The sequence below is a fragment of the Heterocephalus glaber genome, unplaced genomic scaffold, assembly GCF_053883595.1.
Source record: "Heterocephalus glaber isolate CG9 unplaced genomic scaffold, H.glaber_assembly_v1.0 deba00001689, whole genome shotgun sequence".
Lineage (NCBI taxonomy): Eukaryota > Metazoa > Chordata > Mammalia > Rodentia > Bathyergidae > Heterocephalus > Heterocephalus glaber.
The window spans coordinates 13,646,477-13,661,525 of record NW_028258414.1 but is presented as its reverse complement, the minus strand read 5'-3'; the positions used below and the strand labels follow the sequence as shown (position 1 = coordinate 13,661,525).

The 15,049-nt window shown below is 38.2% G+C and overlaps 1 protein-coding gene across 1 annotated transcript in view; it reads right to left on the bottom strand.

The window, feature by feature from the left end:
* Arih1 (ariadne RBR E3 ubiquitin protein ligase 1) overlaps positions 1–15,049 on the bottom strand; it is an 89,506-nt gene that overhangs the window by 27,348 nt on the left and 47,109 nt on the right. Inside the window, exons 3-5 of the mRNA XM_004855521.4 lie at positions 11,660–11,804; positions 2,946–3,038; positions 2,364–2,419 (exon numbers count right to left, since the gene is read on the bottom strand). Coding sequence (XP_004855578.1) covers positions 2,364–2,419; positions 2,946–3,038; positions 11,660–11,804 — 294 coding nt within the window. The remainder of the gene's footprint in view (positions 1–2,363; positions 2,420–2,945; positions 3,039–11,659; positions 11,805–15,049) is intronic.

Here is a 15,049-nt window from a genome sequence, read left to right as displayed (position 1 = left end):
TGTTACACAAAGGAGTGACCATTAGGAAAGTGGGTTAAAAAGTAAAAAATTTTAGAAATGAGCAAAGCTATGAACAGCTGTACACTGCAGAAGGATAAAGATACCAGGGAGGGAGCGTATGAGGGAATAGGTAAACAGACATAGAAAACACAGAGTTTATAACATAAAAATGTCTTTTTCAATTAAAATTTACACAATAGACAGGAAGAAAATACTCTTAAAGAAAAAACAGTCAGGAGAACTCTGAGGGAGCCAAGGACTTGGAGCTAGCAAAGACCTCTAAACAGCTATTACAAATATGATCAAAGAATTAAAGAAATTATGTTGATTTTTAAAAATTAATGATGAAATCAACAGAGACTCAGGCTGGGCATAGTGGTACATGCTATAGTCAGCTACTCAGAAAGCTGTGGCAGAAAAATCACAAGTTTGAGACTGGCCTGGGCAATATAACAAACATAGCAATCTTAACATTTATGGCAAATAAACTAAAAACTATCAAACTCTCTTCCTTGACATCTCTCCTAAACTCATACTTTGTGCTCTAGCCCCAGAATAGAGAAGTTCATGACCTACTAAAAAATACTAAGGTTCTTTAATTAATACTTAGCTTCTCCTCTTTCAACCCTTCTATGTTACTCTCCTTACATGCTTCAGGAAGAACAATTTGTTTCTGACTAGCAGGTGGTGTGAATATAAATATATATTTTAAACTTGAACTCTTGCACTACAGTTATTACTGTGAACCTCTTGAGGGAAGGCACTATATTTTAGTTTGTTGTCCCCCTGTGCATATGTGCTAGCAAGCAGGCTCCCAGTAAATGTCTGTGGAATGAATGAAAGGATCCAATGATCTGTATTGATGAAATTGTATAATAAAACTTTTTTGTTTTTGCAAGACATGGTCTCACTATGTAGTGCAGGCTAGCCAAGTGGGCCTTGAATTTGCAGTGATCCTTTGCCTTAGCCTCCTTAGTTTTAGGATTATAGGCATGGCCCTCCATACCCAGCTTAAAACTGTTAGGTTGTGGCGGTTTGTTATTTGAGACAGGGTCCCCAACCCAGGCTGGCCTTGAATTTATGTTAATCCTCCTGCCTCAGCCTTCCAGGCAGTAGGATTACAAGGGGCAAGGGGACTACAAGCGTGTGTGCCACCACACCCAACAAAACTATTGTTTTGATGAAATAATATAAAGGATCAGAAAGCATCAGAGAACAGACAAAGACAACTGGAAGAAAGGTGGTACTTCAAGATGATATGTGACTTGTTTTGCTAGCCAACTTTCAGAGAGAGAAAGGATTAATGCAGGGCCTCTAACAACAATAAATATGTTCTAAAGCCATCAAACTAGACTAATGCTAAGAAAGTAGAAATAGTGATTTTTATTAAAAAACAGGGCTGGGGATTTAGCTCAGGGGTGCCACCGCCTGCCTCGAAAGCACAAGGTCCCAAGTTTGATCCCCCTACCAAAAAAGAAAAAGAAAAGAAATTTACTCATAAATTTACTCATAAATATCTTTCACTGAAGATGTACCTTTCTGTGTAGGCAATTATTTAGGACTAATTACACAATTCATTCTGAATTATCAAAATTCCAGTTTGTCATCCTGGAATGAAGTCAATCAGGTAACTTGAGGTTACTGAAATAGTGCTGACCAGGAACTAAGCATGCTGGGATTTTACTCCAGGCTCTGCAACCTACTATTTTTTTTTCCCTCCCAAGTATCTTTTTCCCTTCAAAAGAGGAGCTTTTCACAAGGAGAGTAGTTAAATGATGATGGCCTCTTGCTGCAGTGCCTATGAGCTCCACAGCTGACTTCCAACAGAGGCCACACTCTTCCTGGCTAGTCCCAGCCGGTGACTGAACACAGCAAAAGGCCCAGAGCCCAGCATTTTCCTGCTTAATGCATTCCTCTACAAGAAATCTGAGTCCTAAGAGTTCTTATTAGAAAAAGATTGAAATCTTTTTTCTTTCTCTCCTTTACCAGGGAGCAGACTTACACTGAGATCTGTCTGCTCCTGATTTTCCCCTTAAACCTGCACAGGTACTCATATAATAAATCTCCACAACAACCCCCCCACATTCCTTTTAATCTGACTTCAACTATCACATTGACATGCCCTATTTCTTTCATTCTAGGGGTTACCAAATCTAGCTACCATGTGTCACCAAATTTACCAGAATAGACACTGGGCTTTTTAACCGAGTTACAAATGTGTCTTTGTACTACCAAAAAAATGTAAATTAGAAAGTCTCTTCAGACTTTTAAAAGGTCACCTCATTTGAAGTGCTTAGTGAAAGCTAATTTGGTTTAATCAGCTAACCAATATTCAACATGCAGAATCTACCAAAAATACTTACATAACTGTGTTGTCATCCACTAAGATATCACAACCATGAGCAGGACACGAAATAGTCTGAAAAAGATTGAAATTTAAACTATGTCTTCATTCAACAAATATTTACTGAATGCTTACCATTGCCAGGCACTTTGCTAGGTTCTGGAGATATTTTAATGTTTAAAGGAGCTCAATCCTTCCCTTTCTATTTAAAGCGTGTGCGTGCGTGTGTGTGTGTGTGTGTGTGTGTGTGTGTGTGTGTGCATGCGCGTGCATGTGGTGGTAGTAGCTAGAATTGCTGACCTGAGTAATTGGTTTAACAGAAAATTTGAAAAGTAAAAGCAAACTATAATAAGTTTAGCCTGATAAATGCCAACACCACTGCTGCTCAGGAAACTACCTAGATCTGATCTTTAATTGGAACATCATATTGTAAACAGAAAAAAAACACAAAAAAACCCACAGGTATCTTTTAGTAGTTTTAATCTAGAAAATGTTGTCCATGGAATTCATTGTCCAGAAATTTCACCTGTTTATATTTACACAAGGGTCTAAACACCATAGGAAATTCAACAAAAACAGAAAATCAAATTGACATTCTTACCTGTCCCATGCCTTCCTCCATTATTTTGGTAGTTAAATATTCACTCCAGCACTGCATACAAAACTTATGCCCACATTCAAGGCCAGTGAAATACTGCAACAAAAGTAAACCATGAACTTTAACAAAAATATTATCAGAAAAATCACCATAAACTCAAGGCTTTATTAGATTACATTTCTCAAAGTGGCTAAAATATCCAATCTGACAAAAATAAATGGGGGCCAGGGATTTGGCTCAGCAGCAAAGCGCCTGCCTGGCAATCGCAAGGTCCTGAGTTCGATCCCTAGTACCAAAAAAACAAACAAAGACAAAAATAAATTGACTCCTAACAGCTAAATCCCTGGCCCCAGAACTAATGATAAATGCATCTGTGGTAGACATTTACAAACTGCAGGAAAGTTGGTGACAATAAGGAGTTTGTGTTAAAGGTAAGATTCTATCATGTACCAAAATAGATGCTCAGTATCATCAGCCATCATGGAAATGTAAATCAAACCAACAATGAGATACCACCTCACAGTAGGACAGCCAAGAAAAAAGAAACCCAAGATAATAACAAGTATTGGTTAGGTTTTGGAAAAACTGGAAGCCTTACACATTCACTGCTGACAGAAATGTAACATGGTGCCTCAAATTTGGGAATCAGGCAGTGCCTCAAAATATTAAACATAAGACTGACTATATGATACAGAAATTCTACTCCTAGGTAAAATATATCAAAAAGAACTGAAAACACACATCTATTAAAAACAATTTACACAAGTGTTCGTAGTAGCATCCATTGTATTAGCCAAAAAAGGGAAACAACAGATGCCTCTGAACTGATTGCTGGGTTAAGATGTGGAATGCATAAGATGCAATGGAGTAGCACTTAGTCACAAAAAGGAATAAAGCACTAACACATCATGGACAAACCTTGAAACTGTTACGCTAAATGAAAGCCAAAACGAGACATGTTGTTTGATTCCATGTATATGAAAGGACCAGAACAGGCAAATTCTTAATTTTTTTTTTTTGTACCGGGGATCGAACTTGGGACCTTGTACTTTTGAGGCAGGTGCAGGAATCACTGAGCTATATCCCCACCCCTGTTCTATTCTTGATTACTTAATTTGAAATGTTAAGAACTTGAGAGATGGTCAAACAAAGTATAATGGTATTGTTACTGGCTGCTGAATTACATCTTTTTTATTTATTTATTTATTTATTTATTTGTACTGTAGATCGAACTCAGGTCCTTCCACTAGCGAGGCAGGCAGCGGAACCACTGAGCTAAATCCCCGGCCCTGCATCTTTTTAAAAAAGATTCAAATAATGGCTGTCTTGTTTTTGCTTAAGAATATTTTACATTATTTATTACTACATTATTTTTAATTGAATAAATAATACAAGTTCATGGCTAAGACATATTTAAAAAGCCAGGTGCAGTGGCACATGCCTGTAGCCCCAGTTACTTGGGAGGCTGAGACAGGAAGATCACTGGAGGGGAGGAGTGAGCTCTGCATCCCTCCCCGGCCAGGGATCCAGACTAGGTATCAGGAGTGGGTCAGTGCATCTGAATACCCACTGTGCTTCAGCCTGGGCAACACAGGCTCCACGTCTTAAGAATTTAGGAGAAGTTTTTTTTTTTCTTTTTATAATGTTAGTTAATTTTGAAAAATAAGTCCCTGTCATCTCCATCCCCTGTGTCCTGTTTCATATACCCAGTCCCATTTCTTACACATTATTTCCAGGGTTGCTACAATCTACACATACAGTTTGAGAGTCTTGTGGTCTCTTCTGTACCTTGTTTTGGTTAAAAAACAAAAAAAATGTAATAGACTTCTGCTGGTGGCCCCACAGTGGTACCCAAGCAATGTGCCCCTTTTCAGTCTCAAGGAAAGCACTAAAGCTTTTTAAAGAGTCTATTAACGGGCATTGAGACTTTTTTCACTACTATTCTCCACATAGTCTGCATACACATCTTTGTGATAACATGCCTATACCTAAGAACAGAAGTGTAGAAGTGACAATACAACAAGTATTCATTTTCAATTTGTCAGAGACTACCAGGCTTCCCTGCAAAGAGGTGGCAGCAATGTGTACTATGTGAAGGCACATGGCTTTTTACACCTGTGCCACTGCGATGCATGATTCAACTCCTTGATCTCTGCCACCTTAACAGGCAAAAAACAAAACCAACTTCACTAATTTTAATCTGAATTTCTCTTATAATGAGAGAAGTTTCAACATATGCAAGAACACTTGAGGCTGTCTTTATTTTGCTCATTTTCCACCAGGTTGTTCCTCAACGATTTAGGGTGACTTTTTACTTAAGAAATTCACCATTTGTAAGAATGGAAAATTTTCACTCAGCTTCATTCTGGACATTCATATACTTCTGCCATGCAAAAGGATTTTACTTACATATGACTAAGTAATTTTGATCTAAGGAGCTAGGTATAAAGTTAGCTTTGGGGTATAAAGTTAGCTTCCTACACCAGGTTGTTCCAATATCATTTACCGAATAAGCTGTCTTATTTGAAATGCCTCCTCTATAATACTTACATTAAATTCTCATGCTCACTGGACACTACCTTGCACCACTGCTCTGCCTACTATTGCATCAGCAGGATTTGCCCTCACCTTGCTCTCCCCCACCCTCACCTTGGTACCGGGGACTGAAACCAGGGCCTTCCATTGAGCCTCATTCCCAGCCTTTTTTTACTTTGAGACAGAGTCTGGCGACGTCACTAAGTTGCCCAGGCTGGGCTGGAACTTGCAATGCTCCTGGCCTCCCTGAGTGCTGGGATTCCAGGTGTGAGCCACCATGCCTAGTTCTGTCTACTCTTCTATCTTCACAAACATTCAAGTCATCCTTTTATCTATCAGTATTTAACATTTCTTTTCACATGGACCTTTCACATTTCTTGCCAAGTTTATTCTAACTCTTACTCGCTTTGTTGCTCTAATAATTGATCCTTTTTGTTCTACAACATTTCTAATTGGCTAATATTTGAACTATGTTTATGAGATTTCTAGCATTAGGCTTCTGACATTACGTTCAAAAGGTCAGGACAGAAAATTCAATAAATATAGTGTGTCAACTCTATTTTTAAAATGCAAAGAAGTAGCCACAGAAAGAAACCTACCAAACTCCTGAGAGGTTTTACAGACAGAATTACATACAAAGCTCATGTAAACTTTAAAAGAATTATCTCATTATTTCCTGTCAGTGAAGCAGATTTTGTACCAACTTATTACTGGATCACTAAGGGAGATTCTTTGATTTTCAAGGCTATAATGAGAAGAAACATTCTAGTGACAAATAATGGTGAAGCTATCAACAATTCTAAAATGTTTTACTCAAAAGTTAAAACATATACACATGCTGCTTCATTCTTTTTCAAAATAAGATTCCTTAACATTTTGAGGAGAACTAAAGGTAATGTATCTTTTACTGTAATAAATTTTAAAAAGAATCCGTAAGACTGAGAGACTAATGGTCACAAGGAAGACTACTAAGTGATTACCGGGAATCCCAGACATTTTATACTTCTAGTATAGGGTCCATTACAAAAGAAGACTGAAAAGATAAATAAAAGATTAAAATAAAGCATTTTTCATTTAAAAAAAAAAAGATTTGTTCTCTTGGGGCCGAGGATTTAGCTCAGTGGTTCCGCCGCCTACCTTGCAAGCACAAGGTCCTGAGTTCAATCCCCTATACAAAAAAAAAGGATTTGTTCTCACTGAGAGAACAAGATTAAAAAAGATAAATTAGAGAAATAAATCACACATGCCTGTATAAGATAAAGATAAAACAAAACCTCCTCTATGGTCTAAGTGCAGTTTTTTGGTTTTTTGTTTGTACCAGGGATCGAACTTGGGTCCTTGTGCACAGCAGGCAACGAAACCACTGAGCTAAATCCCCGGCCTAAGTGCAATATTTTTAAAAACTTTTTTATTTTTTTGAGACAGTGTTTTGCTATGTAGTTCAGACTGGCCTTAAACTCACTTTTCAGCCCAGGCTGGCCTTGAACTTGCAGCAACCCTCCTACCTCAGCCCCCTGAGTGCTGGGATTACAGGTGCTAGGTACATATATTCACTGTGCCAGAGAAAGCAGTACCATTACCATAAGTCTTTCTGGATATTTTCCCTCTTTGTCCTTTGACGTGTTTGTTCCTTTACAACCTTGTGCTCACCCACATGGCTGTTCGGCTTTCCCCCTACCTCAGGAAACTGGATTATGGCTCATTAATTTCTTTAAATCATAAAGCCAATCAAAAAAACACAATTAGGGATTTATGAAATATCAGTAACAGACATTAGTAGTCTTGAAGAAAGGGTCTAAAATAATGCCTACTCTTAACAAGTTCCCAGCAGCTTAAACCACAGTGGTACATGCATGACTCTCATCAGGTGACTTGTACCACTGGTGATACAAATGGACCTGATCACTTTTCATGGTCTTTTTACTATAAAATTAATAAAAAGTCATTCAATGGGATGAATGTACCACCACCAGTGGTTCAAGCTGCCTGGCAGTAAAATGTCTGAATCATGGCTCCATTGTGAAAATATTAAAGGTTTCACTCATGTCTCTTGTCTGCCACTTTACATAAGCAACACTCATAACATTAAGAATTATATTTCTTCTATCAGAAACAGGCAATCTCTAAAATTGAAAGTCACTTTGCTTGTAAAATGTAGCAGATATGCCAGGCATGGTGGCGCACGCCTGTAATCCCAGCACTCGGGAGACTGACTAAGGTAGGAGGATTCCCATGAGTCTGAGGCCTGAATTACACAGCGAGACCCTGTCTCAAAAAAAAAAAAAAAAAAAGATTCCACAGGATTTCAAGGTGGGGGATGGGACAGTGAACCTCTCCCCTTTTATAATCTTTTACTCTGCCTTTATCCAATTAACATCTTAGTCTTAGAATATAAAAATTATTTCATGAACATGAGATGCAGTAGGAGCCTAAGTTATACATACTTCCTAGCAGAACGATGAATTAGTACAACTAATCTTAAACTACTTCGAATCAAAACATTACAAAATGAGTAACAATTGCCATGTTTAAGAAACACATGAGAGAGCCAGGAAGTGAGTGAATTTACAAAGCATTCCAAAGTCTTACAAAATTCAAGGCAGGAATACTCTGGGACACATAACTCCAAAGTACCAGAAAACTATCAAAAGCATTTATTTATCTGGGCATGGTGGTGTCCGCCTGTTACCCCAGCACTTGGGAGGCTGAGGCAGAAAGACTATAACGAGTTCACAGCCGGCCAGCCTGAACTGCATAGTAAGACCCTGTAACCTGACCTCCACAGAGAAGAAAAAAGTGGCATTTATTTAACAACCTATTTTCATGTGGCACAGTATAATGCTAAAACTTTCTAGAAGGACAAAGGTACTGAATAGGTAAGTAATTAAAAGGAAATTATAAATAGAGTACTGTAAGTGAAACATCAGAGTTACTAAGTAATCACTCATCCAATTAATAAAATAAAGCTTCATAAAGAATTTCAGGTGACAATTACATCTGGAACTGAAGTAGTTGGGGGGGAGGATGGAGCTTAGTGGCAAAACACAGGCAAAGGCCCTGGGTTTGACCAGGACTGAAAACAAAACAAAATGCCCGGGGATTTAGCTCAGTGGCACTGTGCCTGCTTCACAAATGCAAGTCCATGAGTTCGATCCCCGATACCAAAAAATAAATAAAAGTTAAAACTATCCTCCTGTAGGGCCGGGGATTTAGCTCAGTGGTTTCACCGCCTGCTGGGCAAGCACAAGGACCCAAGTTCAATCCCTGGTACCAAAAAAACAAAACAAAACAAAAAACTATCCTCCTATATCAGTGATAAAATTGTGAGAAAAGAAGTGCTAGGGATTTAGCTCAGTGGTTCCGCCGCCTGCCCCGCAACCACAAGGACCCAAGTGCGAAGAGAAGAGCAGGGCTGGGGATCTAGCTCAGGGGTTCCGCTGCCTGCCTCGAAAGTGCAAGGTCCTGAGTTCGATCCCTGGTACCAAAAAAAAAAGTCTCTTCAGTGAGAAGAGAAGAGCAGAGCAGAGCAAGTTCTGTCGTGACTATTTTTTCATAAACCTTAGCACAGTTTTTATAACACTAGCTTACTTGTCAAACCACTCTGCTCCTTTTGTTATCTTGTCCTGCCACTCACTCACTCACCAGATTTCCTTTCAAGAGTAACATGGTTGGCGTTTCTTGCTACACTACTGATCCCCCTGCAGTCTGGTTTCTAATACTACCATGCTCCTTAAAATAACTTCCCAAAGTCATCAGTAAACTGCTGGCTAATTTCAAATTCACTTTTGAATTCTTTCTCTGAAACTTTCAGCACTAGTCCATTCTTTATAACTTTTTATTTATTTCTGTTTTTTTCCGGTACTGCGGATCAAACTCAGGACCTTGGGCTTGCAAGACAGATGTGACGCCACTGAGATACATCCCCCTACCCCAGCACTAGTCCATTCTTGAAATCACATTCTCTTTCTTTGGTTTCAATATGGCTACATTTTCTTGGTTTCCCTAACTACCATCCCTTCAGAGGTTATTTTACATAGCAATTTCTGTGGGTGGTCTTGTCTAACCAAAAACTCAAGTATGTGCCCCTCTAACATGTTCCTACTGTATCATGTATCTGCCCTCATAAAGCACTTACCATGAAGACAGGAATTATGTTTTTATTTATTCCCCATTATGTTTTTAAAACTTAGAATAGTACCTGGTATGTTGGATGAATACATTATCAGATACAAGTGTATACCAAAGCTGTATGTCCCAAATCTGCAGCGACAATTTTCAATTCTAGTTTGTTGATACTGGTGGATTACATCAAGGGAACTGAGAAAGTTGTACAGGATATATGTAAACAGCTAGCTTCAGTACCCAAACAGAGTTAGGACATATGGTAAAACTCTGAATTTAAACTAGGTATGGTGGTGCATGCCTGTAGCCCCAGCACTGGGGAAGCTGAGGCAGGAGGACTGCTTCGAGTTTGAGGCCCACCTGAATTACACAGCAAAACGCTCTCAAAAAAAGAAAAATAAGTAAATAATCTGAATATATTTTAATAGTAATACTGATTGCTTTTATAAATAAGTTAGGATTTGTAATTTAAGAGAAGGGAAATGATACAATACTCAGGCTGCAAGAGATCTAAAAGAATATCCCCGTCAACTCATTTGAAAGGTAAGCAACTGAAACTCAGATGAGATTAAATGGTTTACTTTTCCCCCAAACCAAATACTTAATGTTAGATCTATGATCAGAACATGAGAATTCAGAAATTAGGTTCAACACTTTTTCTACTAAATTACTTTAACTCACCCATCATTCTATTTCTTTAAGGGTAATTAAATTTCTTCTTTAAAAATTTTGTTTCTAGGGCTAGGGATTTAGCTCAGTGGTGCCACACCTGGCCCTTAAGCACAAAGTTCTGAGTTCAATCCCCCATACTGCCAAAAAAAAAAAAAAAAAAAAAAAAGCCTTGTTTCTAACCAATTATACAATTGAGCGGATCAACTCCATTCAAATAAGCTTCTCTAGCAACATATAAAAATTCTAAGATAAACAGTGGAACAACTATAAATGCATGAATATAATACCGGTGCCAAAAACCTAGTATGTATAATTATTATGAAGCACTGCTTAACTATTAAATGAAGATATCAACAAAACAGTACTGCAAAGAATTTACCTCAGTGGTTCCGGCGCCTGCCACACAAGCACAAGGTTCCGAGTTTGATCCCCAGTTCCAAAAAAAAAAAAAGCAAAACAAAACAGTACTTACAAAATTAAGCAATTTTTTTTTTCCCGTACTGGGGTTCAAACTTGGGACCTTACGCTTGCGTGGCAGGTGCCAGAACCACTGAGCTAAATCCCTGGCCCTAAACCTAAAATTTCTTACTAAACTATTTTAACTCAAAAAATTTTAAGGTGCATATTTGATTTAATATCTGTTCTAATGTCATTATTTTTAGATTAAGAATCTATCAGAATGGATTTGTGTAACTGAAAAGTTTCTTATGATGATTCCTGAAAGTTGACTAGCAAACAGTATTAAAATATTTTATCCCCGAATGGTGGCGCATGCCTGTGATCCAAGCACTTGGGGGGCTGAGGCAGGAGGATCATAAGTTCAAGGTTATCCTGGACTACACAGTGAATTTAAGGCAACCTAAACTACATAGCCAGACCCTGACTCAAAAAAACAATAAATACTGCCGGGCATGGTGTCACACGCCTGTAATCACAGCACTTGGGAGGCTGAGGCAGGAGGATCGCCATGAGTTTGAGGCTAACCTGGACTACATAGCAAGACCCTGTTTCAAAACAAGGCCCCCCATAAGTAAAATAAATAAATAACATTTTATAGGGGTTTTGGATACTTAAAAAGAAATCTGAAGTTTCAAAACTATTTTAATTTGGAATTTCATAGCTTACTGTCTACCTATCACACAATTCTCATCATGGTGGTGGTAAACTGAGGAAAGAATTAGGTGTGTGGTAAGAACTTGTACAAACTGCTTTCAAAAAGGGTTTGAGGTGTGGCAATCCAGGGAATCAGTTCTTGTTTCTCATCCTTTCCTGATATTTAATAGACTGATAGATTACTGGATGTTAAGATACTGCTCCCCAGACCCCTGGTTATCTTTTGCCTAAATAATGAAATAGTCAGTGCTAGCCTTAAACTACCAGATACTCACCGAGTTAGGGTAATTCAGGTAGCAGATCTGACAAGGCATATCCTGTGCTGATGACCTTGTATTCATCTGGCGTGTTCGAGACTTTTTACTTGGGTTAATTACATGACACTCAGCAAAGAGCTTCTCCAGGTTTCCATCAAAGTACCTGCATTGTTTAAACAGAAAGGATGAGAGCCCAGCAACAGCACAGTTAGAGCTCTCCAAAGCCCTCATTTTCTACAAGAAAAAGCAATGGATTGAAATAAACCAAGATCCTCACCTTTCTGTGCAGAGATAGGACTAGTATAGTTACACATCAGCCAACAGTGGCTGTGTGTATGCATGTGTGTGTGTGTGTGAAGGTAGTTTTTGCTATGCTTTTGACTTTTTAGAAATTCATTTTTATGTAAGAGTCCTAAAAGTTAGGAGTACTACAAATGAAAGTTGTGCTGGCTGAGCTATTGCTAGTGTTTCCTTTGAAGAATAATGGTATTTTAAAAGACTAGGCAGTAATTTATACAAATGAATCCATCTTATTAATAATTTCAGTTAACCAGTTTAAATATTTTAGCTCTAGTAAACCAGTAACAAAGCCTACCTTGTTCCCAAAGTCATTTTGAAAATAAAATGTGTCTCATTCTACACAACAGATTTGTTCTCTATATAATCTTTTTTTTTTTTTGGTACTGGAAATTGAACTCGAGATCTTGCGCTTGCCAGGAAGGCAGCAGAACCACTGAGCTAAATCCCGGGCCCTCTCTCTATATATAAATCTTTCAAAAAACATTTTTAATATACTGAGAAAAAAGATCAAGGAGAAAACAAAAAATTGTATTTTAAAATATTTTTTATCAAGAGCTGGAGATGTACCTCCATGGTAGAACACTTGCCTAGCAAACACAAGACCCCGGATTCAATCCCCATTAGGGCCCAAAACAACAAAAACCTGCAAATTTTTTATACCAAATAGATGACAAATTAGTTCTTCATAAACATAACCCTAAATATAGACATGTAGTTCAGTATCTGAAATATCAAGAATATGTTATGGCAGGTACTATCTCTGGTTTTAACAAAACCTTAAACCTTTTCCTACTCCTTTTTTTTGGTACCAGGGATCAAACTCAGGTCCTTGTGCTTGGGAGGCAGGCAGCGGAACCTCTGAGCTAAATCTCCTGCCCTGAACCTTAAACCTTTTGACAAACAATAATAAATCTGTAGTGCAATGTTTCCCAAGAATCCAAGTGAGGCACAGCTCCTTTTTTTTTCTTTTTTTGAGATAGGGTCTTGCTATGCAGCCCAAGCTGGCTCCGAACTCATAGCCATCCTCCTGCCTCAGCCTCCTGAGTGCTGGGATTACAGCTGTGTGCCACCACACCCAGCTGAGATAGGGCTTCTGACACCTGAAATATCTTAATATTCTAAAGATTGGAAAAGCAATTCATATTTTCTCTGTAAATCAATACAAATGGCTGATATTAATGCAGAGTCTGTTCAATTTTTAGTTTTACCACAGGTTTCAACAACTACGATGTTTTCTACATACAAACAAGAAGTTCTCAATTTTAAAAATTACTGAAAGAGATTTCCAGTATTTTCAATCAAGGTATTCTTCAGGGTATATGTCAAAGCGCTTATTAAGTTGTCTACTATGCAGATAATCAGAATATATCTGCTGCAAAAAGCCAAATGCTTTCCTACAAATTTTATCCAATTTTAAAACTAACAAAAAAAAAAAAAACCTAACAGACCTGCTATGCTGGCCCATGCCTGTAATCCCAGCACTTGGCAGGATGAAACAGGAAGATCACGGTGAGTCTGAGGCCAACCTAGGGTTACCTAGTGAGTTTGAGCCCAACCTGAACCTCATAGGGAGACCCTGTCTCAAAAAAACCCAAAAATAAGCAAATAAGACTAACAGGGCCAGGGATTTAGCTCACTGGTGCCACCACCTGCCTCGAAAGCGCAAGATGACGAGTCCGATCCCCGGTACCAAAAAAAAAAAAAAAAAAAAAAAGACTAACAATTTCAATTCATAAGCCAATTAATCACCTTGTCTAATAAAATATTCATGCTCACAATAAAGAAGAAACTTCTATCATCCAATATGTAACTGCATAGAAACAATGACTCCTCAAACTGTGGTTAGCATTCTAGCCTGCATTGTATGTAAACAAAGATACATATGCATGTGTACAATTTCATATAAATAATAACAGAACCACAAATTTATAACCTATCTTCACTAACCAAAAGACATCTTTATCAATAAATATATCCACACATTTCATTTTTGCACAATATTTCACTGTAGCATGTACTGGAATACACAGCCAACCTTACACTGCTGAGGGGCTCTCAGATGTTCCATAAATGAAAATCTTGGCGCATGTACTAGGGCAGAATATTTGGATGTGGGTTGTATTAATTAGTGAAGATGAATGCATGTTTTTGTGAAAATCTTACTCCCTACTGACAGTCCAGTATGTGAACAGAAAGTGTAACCCTTTGCTTCCAGGACTGCTCTTTCGCCCATTTCCTAACTTTTCAACATGTTTAATGGTGTTTAAAAGCTACTTTTTTTTTTTTTTCCATACCAGGGACCTAACTCTGGACGTTGTGCTTGCAAGGCAGGCAGCTGAACCAGAGCTAAATCCCCGGTCCTACTTTTCATTTTTATGTAGGCAAATTTATCAAGCAATCCAATTATGACTTCTAGATTTCATGTTAAGTTTAAAAGTCCTCCATACCACTAGGCTTTTTTAAAAAGTCATTAATGGTTAGATTTTTCTTAAAACTGTTTCCATAATTGTTGATTCATTAGAATTTGTTCTGGTGTAATCAGGAGTAAAACTAAGATTTCATTTCATTTCATTCCAAATAGCTAACCATTTTTACTGGAGGGTGCACTGTTAATCTGTATGAACCACTTTTCCTACCTTTTTTTTTTGGTACTGAAGATCAAACTCAGGACCTTGCGCTTGCAAGGGAGGCGGCGCCACAACTGATCTAAGTCCCCGGCCCCCACTTTTCCTACCTTTTGATTCTGTTTTCTCAAATGTACCTTCTATGACAGCTTGTCACTCTCCGTTCTCCAAAGGTTTCTTTGCATTTCTGCTTTGCAGCACTTACATGTTACTAACTCTAATAACTACTTTAGGTTTTGTTTTTTCCTGTTTGGTTTTTTGAGACAGGCTCTCACTATGAAGTTCAGTCTGACTTTGAAGTCAAAGCAATCCTGCCTCAGCCTCCCAAGTGCTGGGATTACGAGTGTGTACCACCATACACAGCTATTTTGGGGACTTTTCCTGCTAGAAAAAAAACTCCACAAAGACTATTTTACTGTTGCTGCAGCCCTAGTGTCTAGAAGCTCCCTGTGTATGTACTGGGGAATGAACCAAGGCTGGGCTC